General features: G+C 44.8%; 1 protein-coding gene across 7 annotated transcripts in view; it reads left to right on the forward strand.

Moving 5' to 3' along the window:
- The window catches only part of ANKRD44 (ankyrin repeat domain 44), a 162,033-nt gene that overhangs the window by 119,127 nt on the left and 26,830 nt on the right, over positions 1–16,076 (forward strand). For 5 of the 7 annotated variants that reach the window (XM_028751819.2, XM_028751828.2, XM_028751859.2 and 2 more), the window contains exons 15-17: positions 1,186–1,269; positions 2,748–2,859; positions 13,205–13,276. In XM_028751819.2, coding sequence (XP_028607652.2) covers positions 1,186–1,269; positions 2,748–2,859; positions 13,205–13,276 — 268 coding nt within the window. The remainder of the gene's footprint in view (positions 1–1,185; positions 1,270–2,747; positions 2,860–13,204; positions 13,277–16,076) is intronic. The other 2 variants (XM_028751839.2, XM_028751848.2) reach the window with 1 other exon arrangement.

The following is a 16,076-nucleotide window of genomic DNA, read 5'->3' on the forward strand; positions in this document are numbered from 1 at the left end:
TTGTCTCTCTTTATAAAAATGGACATACCAAGCTTCTCATTTCTACTGACCTGATTCGTTAACGATATTCCTGGACAGGGAGCCAATTATGTATGAGGAAATGCTTTTGGGCTGCGTTCAGGATTTCTGCTAATGAAACAGAATGCATTCATATTTTAATAGTGATAAACCCCAAGTCCTCATTTCTTCCATTCTATTTTAAGAACAGGAACATTCTGAACTCGCAGGGAAGAGTCTAGTTAGAACAGGTTTGCTGCTAGTGGCATCATGAGCTGCCATAGAGTTTAACGTTCTTGTTTTGTGAATCTTCGTTAAGAATGGAAAAGGCCAGGAACAAGTCCACCAGTGGTAGATTAGGTACCGTATTTTTTGCTCTATAAGAATCACTTTTCCCCTCCTAAAAAGTAAGGGGAAATGTGTGTGCTTCTTATGGAGCAAATGCAGGCTGCACAGCTATCCCAGAAGCCAGAACAGCAAGAGGGATTGCTGCTTTCACTGCGTAGCAACCCCTCTTGCTGTTCTGGCTTCTGGGATTCAGAATATTTTTTTTCTTGTTTTCCTCCTCCAAAAACTAGGTGCGTCTTGTGGTCTGGTGCGTCTTATAGAGAGAAAAATACGGTAGATCTCAGTTAAACATGAAGAATACAAAAGCAACCTTAGGGAGTCAAACCCATGGTGCATCTAGCCCACGAACCTCAGTGAAACATCAGTTTAAAGTGGTTGATATAGCATAGCTGGTTGACCAGCTGATACATTTCTAGGAGACACATATTTCTCCAGACAGGAGTTGCTGGATTACAGCTCCTTTCATCCCTGACCATTGGCTATGCAGGCAGAAGTTGATAGGAACTGCAGTCCCAAAAGACCTGGAGGTATTGAAACAGTTGTGCAGGCAGTTACAGCCAACATGACAGTAACATCTGCCCTGTGACAATAACTTTGCAAAATTTCTGGAACGTTTGTTATGGAAGCTTGATGTTACTCTTAGCCTTGTCCATAGGTCAGACAGTCAGTTATTATTATTATTATTATTATTATTATTATTATTATTATTATTAAGGGTTCCTGGTGGCACCCATAAGTATGTACACTGCTCTGAAGTGAAAATGATGGCTGGTCGCTTATGCGAATCTCTGAAGTGTCAGTTTTCAAAATGAGTTGCATTTTTCTGTCCCTTATGTTAAGAAGAAAGAATATTTTGGGTAACTCCCATGAGAATGCTGAAGAACTTGAAAGAGCCAATGAAATGAAGGAAAAAGCAGCTGCATTGTAAGTTTGGTGTCAATAGAGCAGTTTGACTCCATCTCCGTATAATGCGTTTGCTTCTGTGGGTTGAAGTTATGTGCGTTCCTTATTTTTGTTCACCTGCTGTGCTGCCGCATACAACTGCTGAGGCAATGAAGCGCTAACCTTTGAATTATGGTCTATCGATATTTGTGTATGTGTGTGTGTGTTTGTGTGTCTTTTTAACTTTTCCGTTCTGGCTGCCGCTGTAGCGTTCCGAGGCATTTTAAACGTGGCGTGCTGTTGTCCAAATCAAGTGCGTTGTGATAATATGCTGCAAGGAATATATGTCCTTCACAAATTTAATAATCATAGCTGATGTTCCTTATGCCGTGGTTTTTGTTGTAGTGTTTGTGTCGATTGTCAACGAGGTAGAATATGCATGCAAGGAAGTGACACAGAAAATGTCATCGACTCTCTTTCCTATGGAGCTGTTCCCAAGTAAATAGACAACATGAGGAAAGCTGTTGGTTTTGATAAATGCATAGGTTGACATTTAGAATGTGTGGGGTTCTGTAGTTGAAGCAGCGACTCTACTACAGCAGCTGATTCTTCCAAAAGAATGGGTTTTAGAATCTGGAGCAGTAGTAGAGCTGATCGTAAAGGATCTTATGACTTACGACTTTTAGAAGACATCTTAAGGCAGCCCTGTTTAGGGAAGTTTTTAATGTTTGCTATTTTATCGCTTTATTATTATTATTAATATTCTGTTGGGAGTGTTAGGATTGTCCTACTCGCATGTAGGACCCTGGCAGAGACACATGCCCGACTGGCATGTTCTCTCGCTCCTGGTCGGTCGGGAGCTTCAAAAGCTTTCTCCAGCCCCAACGTCACAGCGACTGATCCCAAGTGGCATTAGCACGCTTAAGGATCCTACAGAGTGTTAGCAGTTTGCGTAACAAACTCAGTAGCAGCATTTTGGCTAATCTTCTTTATTTACATATAATACACTCGGAGCATTCTGACTTAGCTCCTTCCTCTTTCTCATCAGACAGCAAAGAGAAATAACAAAGGACAATAGTCCCACATCATGGAAACACAGTAACATAAACATCCTGTCTCCATTACTTCCCACTATGTGGAATGAAAACAGACAACGTCATGTGATAGAAAACAATCCCATGACTGCAAGCACGGAGCAGGAATCCTTACAGGGAGCCGCCCAGAGTGGCTGGGGAAACCCAGCCAGATGGATGGGGCATAAATAAATTATTATTATTATTATTATTATTATTATTATTATTATTACTACTACTGCTATTTCCCAGAACATTGGTTATTTCTGTACAAAATCAAAGTGAATGTGAAAGAAAAGCCAGCATATAACAGGTGCAAGATTCTGTGCACAATGAAAAAGCTAGCTAGTTTATACTCAACACCAGGAAATGTCGTCGTCTTGGCATCAGTCTTTATGTCCAATCAGCTGGTACAGCTCAGCATTTATACTTGCAAATATTCCACAGGTGTCTAGAATTCCTTCTTCAAAATGAAGCCAATCCGTCAATCCAGGACAAAGATGGGTACAATACCGTGCATTATGCTGCTGCTTACGGACACCGGCAGTGTTTAGAACTGGTGAGTAGGCCGTGACTGCTACTGAGATGCTGCATGCCAAATGTTAGCTTCTGACAAACAGTTTGTCATGTTCTTAACTCTGCAGGGCTGTGGCGGTTGTTTTTGAGTCCTATTTGAGTCCTATTGAGTCCATATTGGGTATGGGGTTAGGGAAGGGTGGTTCCCCAGAACGGACAGAATTCAAGACTGCATCCTCATAAAGTAGAGCTTGGAAATGGGGAGATAAATGGCTGGCTAATCAGCAAGAAATCTCCAAAACCCTTTTAGACTGCAGACGCTGAGTGGAAATGCCTGAGGCCAACTCCTCTGATTGATGGCCACAGTCAACAACTGCTTCTGTAGTTTGACAGTACCATTGGCATACCAGCTGCTGAAAGTTAAGTGTTGTTTTCCATATAGGGTTGTTGATTCCATGACTCTTCATGGATGGGCTAGGTATTGTGGGCCACTACAGAGCCTAGGACTTGCCGATCAGAAGGTCAATGGTTTGAATCCCCGGGACGGGGTGAGCTCCCGTTGCTCGGTCCCTGCTCCTGCCAACCTAGCAGTTCGAAAGCACAAAGTACAAGTAGATAAATAGGTACCGCTCCGGCGGGAAGGTAAACGGCGTTTCCGTGAGTTGCTCTGGTTCGCCAGAAGCGGCTTGGTCATGCTGGCCACATGACCCGGAAACTGTATGCCGGCTCCCTCGGCCAATAAAGCGAGATGAGCGCCGCAAACCCAGAGTCGGTCACGACTGGACCTAATGGTACCTTACCCCTTTATAGTAAAAGGCACATGGAGGGGAAGACTTGTTTTCTTGAGTTACACAGTAATGACTGTCTTCCCTCAACGCTCCTTGTCACAGAGCACGTGTTGAAGTCCCCATTGCCATAAATGTGGTATGCACCATGCTATCTATGCAACTAATTGAATAATAAGCTTCATTGCGGTGGGGAAACCAGTTCATTTCCATGCCACAGTCCTGTCCCCCCCAAAGCAAGCTGCTGTCTTCTCTGCGTTAAGTTTTGCTGTTCCTCAGTAGGGAAGCGGTGATATTTAAAATACTGACAGATGCAGCCTTTAGCAGAGTTTCACAAGTAACAGCATTTGTTATCACGGCACTTCAGTTTTAATATAAAAAGTGTCGAGAAGGCTTTGTCTACCAGACTTTGCGTAGTCTGGGAAGTAAATGAGGCAGTGACGCCATCTTAAATAACATGTCACAAAAGGAAAAGGAGTGATGCAGATACTTGGGTCTCATTCATCTCTATCTGTGGTCAACCATTCATAAAGCGTTTGAGTGACAGTCCCAAGTATTAATGGATAAGTGAGTGCCAATCATTCCCGCCTGCTTTTGCTATACTAAAAATAGCCTTTCCCCCTAGTGTATTCATTCCTCTCTGGGCTAATTCTTTTGAGCCTTCATTAATCAGAAATAGAAACTGAGATCATTTGATAATATTTCATGGTTGTGATAAGATTAACATCCTTGAACTGTATTGGGTTTTTCCTAAGCTGCCATTCCAAAGAAAAATCCAATTATAAGTCTGATAAGTATGACATGTTGATTGCTGTCAAATGATACATGGAAGGCTATTGAACCGATAAAACATTGTGTATAAAATAAATGTCTTTCTGCAGTGCTTCTTAGCTGGCCTACCAGACATACTGTATTTTTCCGTCTATAAGACACCCCCGTGTATAATTGGGGCAACAACCAATTGCCAATCCACCCTTGGCACTATCTGTGTATAAGACGCCCACTGATTTTTACATTTTTGGGGGGGACCCTAGTCTTATACACGAAAAAATACGGTACTTATTCTCCTGCCCTGTATCCCCTATATTTTCTGTGTCAATATAGTATAAATAAACTTATAATATAGGGATGCGGGTGGCGCTGTGGGTAAAACCACAGTGCCTAGGACTTGCCGATCGCATGGTCGGCGGTTCGAATCCCCGCGGCGGGGTGAGCTCCCGTCTTTCGGTCCCTGCTCCTGCCCACCTAGCAGTTCGAAAGCACCCCTAAGTGCAAGTAGATAAATAGGTACCGCTTTATAGCGGGAAGGTAAACGGCGTTTCCGTGTGCTGCGCTGGTGCAGGCTCGCCAGAGCAGCTTTGTCACGCTGGCCACGTGACCCGGAAGTGTCTGCGGACAGCACTGGCCCCCGGCCTCTTAAGCGAGATGGGCGCACAACCCCAGAGTCGGTCACGACTGGCCCGTACGGGCAGGGGTACCTTTACCTTTAAACTTATAATATACTTTCATGACATATAATTCCCCAATTTTTTTTGCTCTTGTAGAAAGAAAGTGCAGCTGAAACACAGTCAAGACTTTGGGACAATATGATGGAGGCATCAAATCTAAATCTAAATCAAATCAGTTGTCAGCTAGTAAATCAACCATGTTTGTTGAGCTGTGATTTGGACATTTCAGTCCACATAATATTTTCAAAACTGCAAATTATGTAGATTTACATTTAAGTGTGAACTGAGTCAAATCCCCCCCCCTCCACATCCCTAGGATAGGATGAGCGATGTACGTGGCTAACTAAGCAAATTTAGATTGGCCTTGAAACTTTTTAATTATATTTTTTTATTTGCTTGCTAAAGTATGTAGTAAGTAGTCTAGTTACCAACTGCCAAAATGAAGAAATGTTCAGAGAAAGGGGAGAAGAAGGGAAAACAAAATTAGAGAAAAGGGGAAGAACAGGATCGTGTTTGACACTGCACTTTTAAAACACACTGACTAGAGAAATAATGAAAATAATAATTTTATTTAAAATATTATTTTATTTCCTATACCCTTTTAAAATGTGGGGGTTTGGGGGGTTATTTGGTTCTTTTTATTTTGATTATGTATTTTCTGGTTTTATATTTTGATTTTGTTCTGTGAACCACCCTGAGACCTCCAGGTATAGGGCAGTATAATAATAACAATAATAATAATAATAAAATTTATACCCCACCCATCTGACGGTGGCCCCAGCCACTCTGGGTGGCTTCCAACATATATAAAAACATAATAAAACATTACACATTAAAAGGCTTCCTGATGCAGGGCTGCCTTCAGATGTCTTCTAAAGGTTATATAGTTACTCATCTCCTTGACATCTGATAGGAGGGCATTCCACAGGGCGAGTGCCACTACCAAGAAGGCCCTCTGCCTGATTCTCTGTAGTTTCACTTCTCACAGTGAGGGAACCATCAGAAGGCCACCAGAACTGGACCTCAGTGTCCGGGCAGAACGATGGAAGAGACGCTCCTTCAGGTATACATTAGACACAGTGCCATTGGACTTAACGGGAATAATAATAATAATAATAATAATAATAATAATAATAATAATAATAATTTTATTTATGTCCTTCCCATCTGGCTGGGTTTCCCCAGCCACTCTGGGCGGCTTACAGCACATAAAAAATTGTAAAACATTAGACATTAAAAATTTCCCGATACAGGGTTGCCTTCAGATGTCTTCCAAAAGTCAGATAGTTGTTTATTTCCTTGATGTCTGATGGGAGGGTGTTTCACATGGCTCGATACATCACGATGTAGAAAATCAGATATCGCTCAGCCCTGTTAGGTGCTTTGGAAGCTAAGTTTGAGAGAACTGGTCAGATAAAGAGGCTGATACCTTTGTCCCCGTCATTGGCTATAATCCACAACTGTCAGGAGTGGCAAAATGTGTTAGCAAGGACCCATCTCATAAAAACCCGCTTTTAGAAAATTGGAATGCAGGTTTTATTAATTGAAACAGCCAATCTGACAATTTTAACATAGTCTTAATACAGATAATTAATTTTAGTGTCATTATATTTGAGAATCAGATGTCGTGGAAGGAGTTAGAATCATAGCTGCATTCCCTAAAGGCAACCCATTATTCCATTACCTGTTTGTTCCTCTATCAAATGTGGCAATAGTGATAATATACTACCAGCAAGTGTTGAACCCTGTATAGACTGGAAGCTTGTAGGCATTTGCATAGTAACAGATATAAGCATTTCTCCACCGTGTCTGTTTCTCTGGCGCAATATATAATTATAGAAAATCCCCATGGTAATTTATCCTCAATTAGCACGAAGAATTACGCCTGGCAAGAAGTACTGTAAGCTAGAGAGCTATCAGTTTTGCTGGCAAATTTTGTGTTGACATTAGAGCAGAGGAATTCAGCATTCTGGGTAGTAATCTCATTAGCTTTTCGTTTCCTTCCCCCCCCCCCCCCCCGGCATTCTAATCAGGGTTAAGATTAAAAACCAGCGCCACTCCCTGCCTTTTCTTAAATAATAAACTCCCCACCCGCATTATATTTCAAATTGCCGTCTCCCCAGTTACTCTAAAGTAAGGAACTTTTAGCTGCTTTGCTTGGGAAATAGTTTTCAAGTTTCTGCATTAATCTTTGAGCGATTGGGTGATGCGCTGATAAATGTTATCACCTTGGTATTTGAGATAAAATTAACGTTTCATTTCAGAAGGCCTCTTGGAAGAAGTGCATGCTAAGATGACAAAGAGAATACAGTTTACAGTCATTTTATTTATGTGCCCACTAGAGAGTGATATTGTCATAGCCCATGTAGTTGAAGACAAGTGGTCAATTGCTTAAAAAGGTAAAGGGACCCCTGACCGTTAGGTCCAGTCGTGGCCGACTCTGGGGTTGCGGCTCTCATTTTGCTTTATTGGCCGAGGGAGCCAACGTACAGCTTCCAGGTCATGTGGCCAACATGACTAAGCCGCTTCTGGCGAACCAGAGCAGCGCACAGAAACGCCATTTACCTTCCCGCAGGAGCAGTACCTATTTATCTACTTGCACTTTGATGTGCTTTCGAACTGCTAGGTGGGCAGGAGCTGAGACCGAGCAACGGGGGCTCACCCCGTCGCGGGGATTCGAACCACCGACCCCCTGATCGGCAAGTTCTAGGCTCTGTGATTTAACCCAGCGCCACCCGTGTCCCTTTGCTTAAAAAAGGTAAAGGTACCCCTGCCCGTACGGGCCAGTCTTGCCAGACTCTAGGGTTGTGCGCTCATCTCACTCTATAGGCCGGGAGCCAGCACTGTCCGCAGACACTTCCGGGTCACGTGGCCAGCGTGACAAGCTGCATCTGGCGAGCCAGCACAGCACACGGAACGCCGTTTACCTTCCCGCTAGTAAGCGGTCCCTATTTATCTACTTGCACCCGGGGGTGCTTTCGAACTGCTAGGTTGGCAGGCGCTGGGACCGAGCAGCGGGAGCGCACCCCGCCACGGGGATTCGAACCGCCGACCTGACGATCGGCAAGTCCTAGGTGCTGAGGTTTTACCCACAGCGCCACCCATGTCCCTTTGCTTACATACAGGCAAAATCTAATCGCTTGTCTGGTTGGTGATGAGGGCAGCTTTGCCAAGGATTTTAACAGGAAAGAAAATACTTGTTAAATTTGGGGACTAACAAGGGTTTGCAATCAGAGTCAAATAGCCTATAAAGCAATGAGAGTCAGAACCATGTAACTTCAAAAAATAGTGACAAATAGTATAGTATTCCGAAAGGTTAAGCATATAGCCTTTGTTTCACTTTTTTCAAAGGTTGGGATCTAGGAACAAGCATGCTGGTGCTAGCGATGCCAGAAATACAGTTGGAACATCAGTAGTAGTAGTAGTAGTAGTAGTAATAATAATAATAATAATAATAATAATAATAATATGTAATCATCTTATTATTATTTATTCAGTGAAAACTCTGGCTCGAGTTGGGCAAACCTTCTCAATTTTGGTTTCTCTCAGGTTCTCATTCTTCCAGCCTTATGCTGAGTTCTATACATTTCTGACTCAGATTGCGAATTATTTTTTAAAGTCCTTGTGAAAACCTGACTGGATTGTAGTGCAAATTTCTTCTGATACACACATTTTTGTGTGCAATTTTGCCTGATACACCCCCTTCTGCAAGCGATTTATGTGATGCATTCTATATTATCAGTTATACATTTTTAGGCACACTTTCCCCTTATACACACGTTTTGGTACGTTGGTATGGTTGGCAAAATTCAGAGAAGCACAGATTTCAGAGGATAGCTGGGTTTCAGATATTGTTTCAGGAAGTGCAAATTGTGTATGTTTGCATTAAAATCCTAAAGAAAGCAAATTTCTCCTCCATCCATGGCTCTGGCTGCCTGTCTCTGTGATATGTGTGTGTTCCTTTTCTCAATTCTAGCTGAAGACGTAAAGTTCACTGAATAGTAGACAGCATTCCTATGTGTGGTAACTTATAAGGAAATGTGTCAGGGAACTGCCATCGGAAGGACAGGAGGTGGAAAGGCTCACTGAGGTTGAGAGAGACGTAGCAGCGGAAGAGGGAACCAGTAGGGGGAGAGAAGGAACTCCAAGGGAAAGTGAGTCGGAGGGATGGCTCAGAGACGCTTCCAGCGAAAACAGTGGGGAGGTCTCAGGACCTCCTATAGGGACACCCACTCCTCGCCGGAAACTGTCACGCAGAGAGTCCAGAAGACGTGTTTCCGTTAAGGAGCTTTTATGTTGGAAGAGATTCCGAAAGCAACCACTTTCGGACTCTGCTAGCGACTGACGCAGCCATGCCGGAGGGGCTCCGTCACAGGCAGAGGTTTGAGAACCTGATCAAACTCTGAGGGACTTGCATTTTACGCACAAGCAGCTCATTATCCCATCACAAAATGGTTATAGGAATGAAGCTTATACACAGGCAAAAAGTTCATAACAATAACATTAGTGTTGAGTATAACTGTAACGCTGGCTTTATTTTTTGTTTTGGAAAAGTGTCACCATTAACAGTGAAGATTCATTACGAGATAAGCTGATTAAAGGCTCTGTCCTGCTGTCACTGAAGTCAGTAGTATTTAAATCCAGTTGTCTGTGTGGTTTTGGTTTATTTTATACATTTTTAAAAAATATTATTTTTAGGTACTTGCACTCCTCTTTCCTTAGCCCAAAGCAGCTTAAACTGCTTTATCAAACTGGTATAAATACAATATAAAATAATAATAATAATAATAATAATAATAATAATAATAATAATAATAAATTTTATTTATATCCCGCCCTCCCCAGCCGAAGCTGGGCTCAGGGCGGCTAACAACAATCAAATAACTAAATAGTTGAATAATCACACATTCTAAAATATTTCATTATAAAAATTAATTAAAATCAAATTGATGGCAACCAAAATACTGTGCAGGTTGCCAGAGGAGGGAGTCAGGCTGCGCCCTGACCAAAGGCCTGGTGGAACAACTCTGTCTTGCAGGCCCTGCGGAAAGATGTCAGGTCCCGCAGGGCCCTAGTCTCTTGTGACAGAGCATTCCACCAGATTGGAGCCGCAGCCGAGAAGGCCCTGGCTCTAGTTGAGGCCAGCCTAACCTCTCTGCGGCCTGGGACCTTGAGGATGTTTTTATTTACAGACCGTAGGTTTCTCTGTGGGGCATACCAGGAGAGGCGGTCCCGTAGGTACGAGGGTCCTAGGCCATATAGGGCTTTAAAGGTTAAAACCAGCACCTTAAACCTGATCCTATACTCCACCGGGAGCCAGTGCAGGTGGTATAGCACCGGGTGAATGTGATCTCGCAGCGAGGACCCCGTAAGGAGTCTCGCTGCGGCATTCTGTACCCGCTGGAGTTTCTGGGTCAGTCTCAAGGGCAGCCCCACGTAGAGCGAGTTACAATAATCCAGTCTGGAGGTGACCGTCACATGGATCACAGTGGCTAGGTCAGGGCGAGAGAGATAAGGGGCCAACTGCTTAGCTTGGCGGAGATGAAAAAATGCTGCCTTTGTTATAGCTGTAATCTGCACCTCCATAGAGAGGGAGGTATCGAAGATTACACCCAGACTCTTAACGGACGGTGCTGGCACCAATTGCACCCCCGCAAGAGATGGGAGTTGCCCCCTCGATCCCATATCGTCCCGCCCCAGCCAGAGGACCTCTGTCTTCGCAGGATTTAACTTCAACCGGCTCCCACGTAACCATCCAGCCACAGCTTCCAGACATCTGGTCAGTGTGTCTGGGGCCGAGTCAGGATGGCCATCCATCAACAGATAGAGTTGGGTGTCATCAGCATACTGATGGCAACCCAGCCCAAAACTCCGGACAAGCTGGGCGAGGGGGCGCATAAAGATGTTAAAAAGCATCGGGGAGAGAATCGCACCCTGAGGCACTCCACACACCGAGTGGCGCGATGACAATTCCCCCCCAAGCGCCACCCTCTGTCCCCGACCAGAGAGAAACGAGCACAGCCATTGAAGGACTGTGCCCTGGATCCCCACGTCGGCAAGGCGGTGGTCCAGGAGTTCATGATCGACCATGTCAAAGGCTGCTGACAGATCTAGAAGAATCAGCAGCCCCGACCCACCTCGATCCAGCTGCCTGCGGAGATCATCTGTTAGGGCGACCAGAGCCGTCTCGGTCCCATGACCAGCGCGGAAGCCGGACTGGAATGGATCCAGAGCAGATGTTTCGTCCAGAAACCTACCAAGCTGTTCAGCAACCGCTCTCTCAATCACCTTACCCAGGAATGGAAGATTCGAGACCGGGCGGTAATTGGATAGATCTAAGGGATCTAATGATGTTTTCTTTAAGAGCGGACGCACCACCGCCTCCTTCAGTTCCCCTGGGAATGTCCCGGTGCCAAGGGACAGATTGATGATATCCCCCAGGGGGCCCCGCACCTCGTCTGGACACGCTCTAATCAGCCAGGACGGGCACGGGTCGAGAGGACAAGTGGTGGGCTTTCCAGCTCGGAGGAGTCTGTCCACATCGGCTGGGGATATCCGGTCAAAGTGGTCCAATACTGGACCCGAGGACAGTCGAGGGGCCTCCAGTTCCTTTATTGTATCGAAATTGGCGGGGAGGTCATGGCGGAGCAACAGGACCTTCTCCGCAAAAAAGCTCGCAAATGCCTCACAGCTGTGTGTCCAATTGTTATTTAAATTTGGCTGTCCTTCGAGGGACGTTAAAGATCGAATTATACTAAATAATTGCGCCGGGCGAGAGCTAGCGGATGCAATGGAGGCCGAGAAGTAGGACTTCTTAGCGGCCTTCACTGCCATCTCATAGGTTTTCATAAAAACTCTATAGGATGTTCTTGAAGCTCCGTCACGGGCACCCCGCCATACTCGCTCTAGCCGTCTGAGGTCCCGCTTCATTTTCCGGAGCTCCTCGGTAAACCAGGGAGCCCGGTTTCTGCGGGGACGCAGAGGGCGCTTAGGTGCGATCTCATTGATGGCTGCCAGGAGCTGGGTATTCCAGCCCTCAACAAGCTCAGTCAATGAGTCGCCAGGGGGAGCAAGGTCCCGCAAGGCTTGACGGAATCTATCAGGGTCCATGAGCCTCCGCGGGCGAGCCCAAATCGGCTCGCCACCCAAGCAGGGTGGGGGTGGAACGTCAATCCTGGCTTTCAGAGCGTAGTGATCAGACCATGGCACCTTCATCGAAGGAAACATGATCACATCTATACCGACGCCAAAGATCAAATCCAGCGTGTGGCCTGCTTGATGTGTGGGGCCCGAAACAAACTGGGAGAGCCCTAGTGTCGCCATGGAAGACACCAGGTCCAGAGCCTGTGAGGAGGGAGTGGCATCAGCATGGATGTTGAAGTCCCCCAATACCAATAGGTTAGGGAACTCCAAGGCCCAGCCGGCCACCGCCTCCAGCAGGCCTGACAGGGTGGCTGCTGGTGCGCTAGGTGGCCGGTACACCAGCCAGACAGCCAAGCTCACCTCGGAGCCCCACACTAGGCCAACACATTCAATGCCAGGGATCGATGGCGATGGTAGAGCCCTGAAAGAACAATCTTCCCGGATTAATAATGCCACCCCTCCCCCCCGGCCCACAGTCCGCGACTGGTGGAGGACGGAGAAACCCGGGGGCGCCATCTCTCGTAAGGTAACAGTATCCCCTTCGCGCACCCAGGTCTCCGTCACACAAGCCAGGTCGGCCCCCTGAGAGATGAAGAAATCTCGCAGGGTGGCGGTTTTGTTGCCTATAGACCTGGCATTGCACAACACCAGTGACGGAGGTGAGTAATCCTAACAGCAGCAGCATCAACAACAACAGCAAAATCAATGTAACAGACAATAAAATGAATGCAACAGTGTGCCTAGCATTTACCTCATGAACAGTAAGAACTGTGTCCCTTTCAACCATTCATAATGGTAGTGCCTATTTTTTTTTTTTTTAAAAAGAACATTTTTGGTGTTTTCCGTTAACTCAGGGGGGTATGTGTGAGACATGCCTAAAGACTAAATAAAATTAATCTTTTCTGATATGCCCGTTTCCCCCAAACATGCATGTTTTGTCGATCATCCCCTTTCATGTGCATTATCATTTCAGCAGAGGTACAAAGCCCTGTCACTTCTTTATTTGTTGTAGCTTCTGGAGAAAACGAGCCACATTTTTGAGGAATCCGATTCAACAGCTACAAAAAGCCCTTTGCACTTAGCTGTAAGTACACAGTTTCAGTATTATATTGCTGCCTAACTCAAATAACAACTCACAAGGTGTTTGGGTCCCCCCCCCCTTAGGATTCTCCCACACCCCACCCCCGCCAATATTTTGTTTTTTGTACTTCTACAAACCTTGGGGGTTCTGATCCCTTTCTCAAGTACGTGGTCGGTGCCGTCTTGGTTACAGAAGCACACATGCACTTGAGAATACATTTGCCATCAATATATAGGATTTCTTGCTGGAAAGAAAAAGGAGGATACTAAATGAGGTACTCAAAATGCCCCTTCCCCCAGTGTTCCTTTTGTGTATGGTCATAGAATCATAGAATTGTAGTGTCTGAAGGGACCACAAGGGTCATCTAGTACAACCCCCTGCAATGCAGGAATATTTTGCACAAGGTGGGACTTGAACTCCCAACCCTGAGATAAAGAGTCTCATGTACCAACTGAGCTATCCTGACCACCGACCATACTAGCTGGGTGTCAGGAATGAGCCAGCTCCAAGCAATGGTTTGCAGCCAACTACAGAAAGCAGCCCGGAACAGAGAAGCTTAGATTTTACTCAGGCGGGAGAGAGCCGACAGCTGCAAACTTTGGCTCTTCCTGAACTTGAATGGCAAACTGATAAGGCAGTAGGTGAGAGCAGGCTGGAACACAGCCAAAGCTCTCAGGAAGCACAAACAGGTGTGAACAAGAGACAGTCTTTCTGAACAGGAAGAGGCTGGAGCTGATCTACTAAGTCTGAAGAGTCGGCGAATGGGAGGGCTGCTAGATAGGAAGCTAAACAAGAGATGTAAGGGTCCTAAATTCAGTATCTTCTGTCGACACCGGAAGGAGTCTTCAGAAGGGTCATCTTGAGTGATGCTGCCAGAGGCTTTGTTAGAGCCGTCCGGAGCTATCTGTTTGTTTTTGCAATTAAATCCTCCTTTTTAATTAGCTATGCTCACTGTGTCATCAAGCTGGGAACCTGGACTCCTGACACTGGGACTCATGGTAATTGTAGTCCAATTCCTTCCTCTGTACAATGAGTACACTATGCTAAGCTTTGTAGGGCCCTCTTAAGCATCAACAAAGAAGGGGGTATCCCGTTTTGCAGCCTGCAAACAAGGCTACAAATGTTTTGATGCAGCCCTAAAATAAAAATTAATTTTAATCTCAGGTGGTGCTGGGAATCAGATTGCACATTTTTAATACCCTATTATCACATTGAAGGCCTCATTTTCGTTTTCATCTAGTTTATGTCGTTACTTGAAATAAAGGAATGTAAATTGAGTTAATATGAATATACTTCCCCCCAGAAAAGGATATGAGCATGAACACATGTCATCTTTAACCAACAGTCTATCTCATATGCTTAAAACATAAAATTCAATATGAATTTTAATGCATACCTTCCTGCATATTCTGTTCTCATTAACATTCATAGGAATTGCACATCAATGAAATAATTAGAATTTTTAATCCTATTTGAAAGGCTGCAGCTTTTAGCTTTGATGAAAATAAGATTTTAGAATGAATGTAAGATAGAAATAATTTTGTATTTGCCTCTTCAGCATTAAAGCCCTATTTTGTCAACTGAACGGACAAACCCAAAATTACAACAACACTACAATTACAAGCTACCCTGGATAAATGCAGAGAATACACATCCAAATTTAATTTTCATAAGAGATCTTCATCTACACTTGTGCTGCAGTTGTATGCAGTGAGCATTTCATTTTTTAAAAACCCTTTTAAAATGAGAGTTGAAACGTCAGATAACAAAATACGTGAATTTCAATGATAATTTCACAAATTTTCATGTCTGTAAAGGAGCATTGTTCTTGTTCAACTGAGAACCAGAAAAATTGTGTTAAACTCTATCTAGCCACAACTGCATGCAAACTAAGCTCCAGTAGCAGCTCCACTAAACGCTCCCATAGGTAACCCATTTGTTGAGCACTCTTTCTGATTTGCATCCGTTCCTTATTGAGCATTCTTTCTGATTTGTTTGCTAGGTGGCTATATGAAAATGAGCATTCACCCCACACCCATCCTGATTTGCTTGCAGGATGTCTTCCCATTATTCATTCATCCCACACTTTCCCTGTCACCTTCCTAACTGCAAAAAGTCTGCTCCTTTTTAAAAGTGTATCTGTTGTGCTAGGGTGACAGAGCCAATTAATGCACTTTAATTGTGTAAAACTGAAGTCTGGTATGTGCTTGGATCCCACCTACAAAACACTGGAAGTCTGGAGGTGCCCTTAAGCTGCAATCTTAAACATAGGATTGCATAGGATTAGTAAGACTAATTGAACATAGTGGAGTAGACAAGCACAGGATTGTGCTGTTAAAGTATCTGTTGTTTAGCTTCTGACCATCTCCCATTTTGTATATATTTTTAAAATTAACCCCAAAGTTGATCAAGATAATACAGAATTGGCCATTATATACCGTATTTTTCGCTCTATAGGATGCACTTTCCCCCCTCCAAAAATTAAGGGGAAATGTGTGTGCGTCCTATGGAGTGAATGCAGGCTCCTTGGCTTCAGCGATAGCAATGCGAAGCTTCCAAAGCGCAGAGGGAGCACTCCCTCCGCGCTCCGGAGGCTTCGCGGTGCTTTCATTAAAGCCTGAAGCCTTCGGAGCGCAGCGGGAACTCGCGCTGCGCTCCGGAGGCTTCGAGTTCCCTTTGCTGAAGCCGGGAGAGCAAGACTCTCCCAGCTTCAGCAAAAGGAACCTGAAGCCTTCGGAGGACAGCGCGAGTTCCCGCTGCGCTCCGAAGGCTTCAGGCGGCTATCCCTGAAGCCTTTGGAGCA

Source organism: Podarcis muralis, chromosome 1 (assembly GCF_964188315.1).
Source record: "Podarcis muralis chromosome 1, rPodMur119.hap1.1, whole genome shotgun sequence".
Taxonomy (NCBI): Eukaryota; Metazoa; Chordata; class Lepidosauria; order Squamata; family Lacertidae; genus Podarcis; species Podarcis muralis.